The 6,617-nt window shown below is 51.0% G+C and overlaps 1 protein-coding gene across 2 annotated transcripts in view; it reads left to right on the top strand.

Annotated features, from left to right (window-relative positions):
* Window positions 1-2,694: 2,694 nt before the first annotated feature.
* LOC115094230 (large neutral amino acids transporter small subunit 4-like) overlaps window positions 2,695-6,617 on the top strand; it is a 52,196-nt gene continuing 48,273 nt past the window's right edge. Inside the window, exons 1-2 of one of the 2 annotated variants that reach the window (XM_029607061.1) lie at window positions 2,695-2,807; window positions 5,661-5,842. In XM_029607061.1, the coding sequence (XP_029462921.1) occupies window positions 5,671-5,842 (172 nt within the window). In that variant the 5' untranslated portion in view covers window positions 2,695-2,807; window positions 5,661-5,670. The remainder of the gene's footprint in view (window positions 2,808-5,660; window positions 5,843-6,617) is intronic. The other variant, XM_029607062.1, reaches the window with a different exon arrangement.

The raw sequence follows: 6,617 nt of genomic DNA, 5'->3' as shown, positions 1-6,617 counted from the left end.
ATGTGTGAGGGGGAGGTAGGGCCTGTCAATGCACGTTGTCTCAGGCCCTCTCTTACTGGCTGCTGCAACCACTGCTACCCAGCCTAGGGCCAGCCCCAGCAGCTAATCCCACTTCAAGAGATACCAAGGTGAAGAGGCCAAGAAGAGCCTGGGGTGGAGGAAGGAAAGAAGGTGGAAAGACTCATGGTGGGTAGGCATGGAAGAGAAGAGGGAGCAACCAAGTGGAGCATGAAGGCCCATGGGAGAGGGTGGGTAGTCATCCCCATTGTTTGGATGCCTTCCCCCATAGTATTCATACTGCAGCCTGCCCTGGGGAAGAGTAAGGCAAGAAGCCGTACACAATATCTTCCATATAAGAGTTATATAGTAAGAAATTGGGAGAGAGGCTATGTGATGGCTTTCTGATGAGAACCAGCTGGTAAGGCATGAGGAAAGAGGTCCTGTGGTCAAGGCTGGATTTAAATAGCTTGCAACTGTAGACAATCCTCTCCTCTCGTGGTGCTCCTCCCTCACCTCCAAGTCATGGTGCCGGCCCCGTAGTAGCATCAAGAGATAGCAAATTCAGCATGGGGCCTCCTGCAGCTGTCTGCGCTGACAGGCCCTGTGGTGCTCCGCCCTCTTCTCCCACAAAGGTTTCCTCTTATCATGGAAACCCTTTGGAGGGGCCTGTCAGCACAGACAGCTCCAGGGGGCCCTGCCTGAATTCTCTAATCCCTGTAGCTGCAGCACAGTTAGAGAGGAATAATGACACCTAGATTGCAGGCTTGGATACTGGCATGGCCTTGGTGCCGACGCTCCGGCACCTATAAAAATTTGACACTGGAGACTGCTGCCTATGTCTGGATCCGGGCCCTGCCTGAGATGGCCCCCTGAATGAGACCCGCATGGAATGCCGTGAAGACAGAAAACTTTATTCGCATAAGTGGGGCATAAGGCGGTTAAAAAGAAATAGGATGACTCCCTGGAGGCAGCCGGACAGGCCGCAAGGATGACAATGGTTGCCTCACCAGTACAGAGAGACTGTACAGGAAATAGCATCACATAACTCCTGGGTGTCAGCAGTGTGGGTGGCGAGTGAAACCAGGAGGGAAGAACTCTCCTCTCTCGCACCAGAAAACCATGACTGAGAGGAAATCCCTCACCGATCCCCTTCCTTCCCCCACCCCAACATGGCTGAGGAGGTTTCGCAACTTCTCACCACTAGGAGACGCTGCACTCTAAGGCCTCGTGCACCTCTCCTGCCCCCCTCCCCCCCCCCCGGTCTTGGCCAATGCCAGGAACGCCACCACCTCAGGAGAAATAAAGAGCAGCCCCAGCAGCAGATAAAGCAGCTTCCCTTCCTCATTACATAACATTTCCTCTGCTCCTCCACTCTACCATTTCTTCCTTTGCTCTTATTTCTAGGTCTCCTTTTTCCTTGCTCTACTAAGACGTTTTATTTCCTACATTCATACTTCACCCTCCCCCCCGCCCCACCCCCAACAAATAAAAGATGCACGCCTTTTGTTACGCAGTTCATTAAAAAAACCCAACAAAAAAAAACAACAAATGTCCTGTCCTGTCCCTGAGTCCTGCTCCTCAGCTCTCTGTGCTGTATTCGTGCTTTCGAGGCGATGCCTGCAGAGGGTCTGATGAAGAGCTGCTCTTTCACTGTCTGCACTGGAAGCAGGCTCGTCATGCGCTGGCGTGGTGCCTGATGAAAGTCGGCAGAGTAGCGCTCTCAGTTTACACAGGTTCATAAGGGCGGCAGTGGCTGTGCAGGGATTTTCAAAAATTTCTTTTTATAAACTATCTAATCCTCCGGAGTTATATAAAAACCAGAAAAAAAGCAGGGAAATCTTTTTACAAGTTCAACATCTTTGGGAAATTCTTAATAAAAGGCATTAGAGTTATCAGGTGGGAGCTGTGAGTCATCCACACACACACACACACACACACACACACACAGACACACACACACACACTCACACACAGACACACACACATATACACACACAGACACACACACACACATACACACACACACACACACACACACACAGACACACACACACACACACACACACACACACACACACTCTCACACACACACACATACACACTCTCACACAGACACACACACACACAGACACACACACACACATACACACTCTCACACAGACACACACACACACAGACACACACACACACACACACACACTCTCACACACACACACATACACACTCTCACACAGACACACACACACACAGACACACACACACACAGACACACACACACACTCTCACACACACATACACACACACACACACACACACACACACACACTCTCTCTCTCTCTCTCTCTACTTAAAATGGGAATGGTTCATGCACAGGGTCTTATATTTTTCTTTCCAGTTTTGTTTTAGTCATGGGCCCAAATGTGATTATTAGACAATGCCTGTCTTATTGCTCAGGCAAACACATCCTGAGCTTCTGAATGCTTAAAAACAAGTGCTGTGTAAGCTATAAACTGAGCAGACATGAGCTGGGGAGTCACAGAACTGGGCAGATCTTGTTCAGGTGAGATTTCCCTCACCTGTCTCTTCTCACACATTGGCTGCCCTGAGCTCAGCCTCTGCCTCCAGAGGCACAGCTGCTGTTTCATGTCTAAACAAAACTTTTGTTTTCCATCTTCTGACAGGGACCAGGAAGAGGAGGACACGTAGGTCACAGCCAGACAGGGGACTTCTAAAGCAAGGAATCTCCAGGAGAAGGCTCGGAGCCCACTAAAGGGGGGGGACCGAACCCCAGCCACCGGGAACAGGAGGTAGGAACAATCTCCCCCGCAGCCCATCAAGATCTTCCTGCTTTCCCTCTATATCCTCATCAACTGTTAACTGTATTTAGGAAAGGTCTCAATGTGTGGTTATGTGCGGAGGCCGTATACATGGAAGAGCCACCGTGTGCTTATCCCTTTGTGTGGCCGCCTTCTTTATTCTCAATGTAATGTTTTTGACAGTTTTTCTGTTTTTATTTATTTAATCTAATACTCAATGTCCACTCCCCTTGGCGGTCACCTCGACTCCCGTTATGGCGCTCGTGCTTCTTTTCATCAGTACTTATCTTTCTCTATAGTGTGGGTCGAAGCCTGCCCGGCTTTTATTTGCTTTCTCGTGAGTCGAAGGCCGCCTTGCCCGACATCGGCCATCTTTCGACAACGTTAGTCTGCTTCAGGGACCTCGGAGAGCGTCTGCATCAGCCCATCTATTATTTCGGAGGCTCTGGAAAAACATTATATTCTATTTCAGAGTGGCGTTTTGTGCGTGACGCCTCTGAGGACACTGGGACCTCTCTCTATACGGGGCAAGCGAGGGCCAGACCCTACTCAAAAACCTGGAGCAATATGAGTCCCAATGCTACCTCCTGAGAAGGGCTAGAGAAACACGGAGAGGAAGGGGATGGGTTAGAGCACGTAGGCAATTAGAGGAAAGAGAGGTGACATCATGGGATAATCCTTGCCCCTCTTACGGTGAGATGGGCTGAGATCCCGGGGGATACTGGTCTTATCGGCTCAGACAGATTCGCTATGATAGGTCCTGATGGCTCCATAGAGAGGAGAGACATACACAAGCATCACTGAAAGGTTAGTCCTGAGGGAATTCTGTGCTACTGCAGCGCGCAGAATGTGTGCAGAATTGCTAAATTCTGTGCAGAAAATGGCAGAGGAGATCCCGGCATGCTTCAAATGGAGAGCGTGAAGATGAAGGCCCTGGTACATTGTTTGCAGTGAAGCTGAACGCCCCCGTGTGCCACGGGACGTGCTCTGCTCGCAGCAAAGATGAAGGCCCTGGCGCGCAGTTCACAGTGAAGATGAAGGCCCCTGTGTGCCGCAAATGGAGTGTGCTCCGCTTGTGGCAAAGATGAAGGCCCCGGTGAGAGTGAATGTGTGTGTGTGTGTGTGTGTGTGTGTGTGAGAGGAGAGGGAGAGGGGTGTGAGAAAGGGGAAGGGAGGGGAGAGAGGAGAAGGGAGGGGAGGGAAGGGGATGTGAGAGAGGAGAGAGAAGGGGAGGGTAAGAGAGCAGGGAGAGGGGTGTGAGAGAGGGGAGGGGAGGGTGAGAGAGAGAGCAAGGGAGTGAGCAGGAGGATGTGAGAGAGAGCATGGGAGGTGAGCGGGGGGCTGGGGGATGCTTGAGTGTGGGTTTCAGAGAGAGGGAGCCTATATGAGGACATTGTGAAGAAGTGTGTATGTGTGAGAGATTGGGAGCTCGTGTGTATGAAAAAGGGATCGTGTGTATGTGAGGGTGCTAGCCTGTGTGAAGGGATTGTGTATGTGTGAGACAGAGCCTGTTTGAAGGCGTGCATGAGAGACAGATATAGGTAGCCTGTGTGAGGATGTATGTGTGAGAGAGAGTGAAGGAGCCTGTATGAGGGTGTGTGTATGTGTATTAGAGAGAGGGAGCATGTGTGTGAGAGAGGGAGGGACAGAGGGAGCCTGTGTGAGGGGCAGTACTGAGAACGGGGTCAAACTCTGGGACTGATGCTAGAGTGGAAGGGGTTGAGCCTAGAGGTGGAGGGGAGAGATACTGGCAGGTGGAGGAGTTGGGGCCTGAGAGAGCAAAGTGGCCAGGGCAGTAGGGAGAGTGAGTGGAAGGGACACTCTTACAGTGAATTTCTAGGGAAATTCTGCTCAAAATATTTAAAATTCTGCATCTCTAAGTAATAACTTTTTTTCTGTATTAATTTAAAATTGAATTACTTAAAGACTCATGTAAATTGTGTTATTTTGACCAATATAAAGTTTGCAGAATTTTAAGTTTTTGTCTGCAGAATTTCCCCAGGAGTAAAAGGTGAATTGTTTATACAGACAAGAACTTTTTTCAACAGACAGAGGAAGAACTTTAAATCTCTGGGGGTTTTTTTTCTTATTTTAATTCTTTGAGCATTGCAAAATGATTATTCTGCTGTAGCTGAGTACACATCCAGAGCTTTGTATACCATTGTCACTCTGCAGTATTTGAGTGTTTGAACTGAGCACACGTGATCTAGGAGTCACAAAGTAATCATCTGTGTAGGGAATCCTTTACACATGATAACTTATTGTAAGCAGGGTCAGGATGATGGAGGGAAAAGTGTCATGTTTGGTAACAGAGTTTCATTTTCTCTTGAGAGTTGTTTCCAATAAAGATGGGTCAGCAAAATATTGCGGCATAGTGTGGGGAGGGAAAAGCTACCGGTACAGAAACCCGGGGACACGACATAGGGCAGTTCCTAAATTATCTGTCCACACACTAATTCTGGATCTTGATCACGAGACCTCTGCAAAGGGGCAGCCCCTAACCACAAACACCACCGCTGCTCCCTGCATCCACCCAAGCACCGAGACTATCTGCAAGATTGAACGGCTCTTCAATCTTACCCCAAACTGTATCAGACGAGGGAAGCATGCCTGCATCATTCCCCCGGAGCGCCTCCCGCTGGGAGAGTCCGGGACTGCAGGAGCTGGGAACGCCCTGACAGCCAGCGCTCCTGCCCTCTCCCTTACAGCGCCTCCTGCTGGGAGAGGGCAGGACTGCAGGAACAGCGAGCTCGCCCACAACCAGTGCTCCCGCGCCATTCCCCACAGCGCCCCCTGCAGGCATCAATTTTTTTTCCTGACTACATGAATTCTTGTTCCTTTCAGAGTGGCGGTCATGGCGTCCAGCGGCGTCGGTCGGCCCGGTCTCGCTCCCTGCCGACGATGGTGGCTCATCAGCACAGCTCTCACAGAGACCCTCCTCTTCTCTGGGGCGTTGCTGGGTTGGAACGCACTTCTACCGATGCTGAAGTCCCAGGGGGTCTACTCTCACTTATGCGATACCTCGGGTGGGTGAACTCCTCTCTTTCTCTCTGCTCCTCTCCTTCTTTACCCAGGATTCGGGCCTCCCCCACCACTTTTCTTATCATCTCCCTCAGAGCTCTTCCACGTTTTTACCCTCGGCACATCATTTCAAATACAGGCCATGGCTGGGGGGGCTGCAGACTGAGACGTTAATCCCTTCTCGCCACTAGTTTACCCTGAAGAGGAACCAAAGCCCACGCTCAGTCCCTATTACTCCCCCGTAATTTTAGGGGACACCTTATGGAGCTTATTGTTCTTCATTTGAGGCAGTTTATGACTTTATTTATCGCCCGCTAGGTTCCTCTGGCACCTTTGGCCTTCCAGCTTGCTTGGAGCTGGCCTCTGTTGGGCTACGGTACCAGGAGCCTTTTTAATCACAACTGCCCAGGGGTTGCCCCCTCCCCTCCCCCCGCAGAGGGGTTCTGAAAAATTGCCCTTCGCAGCATCCCCCAGCCCCTGCCAGCCCAGGGAGCAGAAGCCGTGTCCCCCGTGATCAAAACCCACATCCTCCGCCCGGCGGTACACACAGCACTGCCGCCGAGCCACTGGGTCGTCCTTCTGCGGTGCAGTTTTAACCAAAGTGACCTTGGGAACCTCTGGGCTCTGGGTGCTGTGTGCCGTTGCACAACCCACGCTTCAGCTTTCCGAGGGCATAAGGAATGGCGAGGAGTTATTGTTTATAGGAGAGCGTCCCTTCCACTAGAGTCAGAATGCTGCAGGTTGCTAGGGCCGGCTCTCCTGCATCCGGGGAGCTATTTC

Source organism: Rhinatrema bivittatum, chromosome 6, assembly GCF_901001135.1.
Source record: "Rhinatrema bivittatum chromosome 6, aRhiBiv1.1, whole genome shotgun sequence".
Classification (NCBI taxonomy): domain Eukaryota; kingdom Metazoa; phylum Chordata; class Amphibia; order Gymnophiona; family Rhinatrematidae; genus Rhinatrema; species Rhinatrema bivittatum.
The sequence above is the reverse complement of the archived record's forward strand: the minus strand, read 5'-3'. Positions and strand labels throughout refer to the sequence as shown.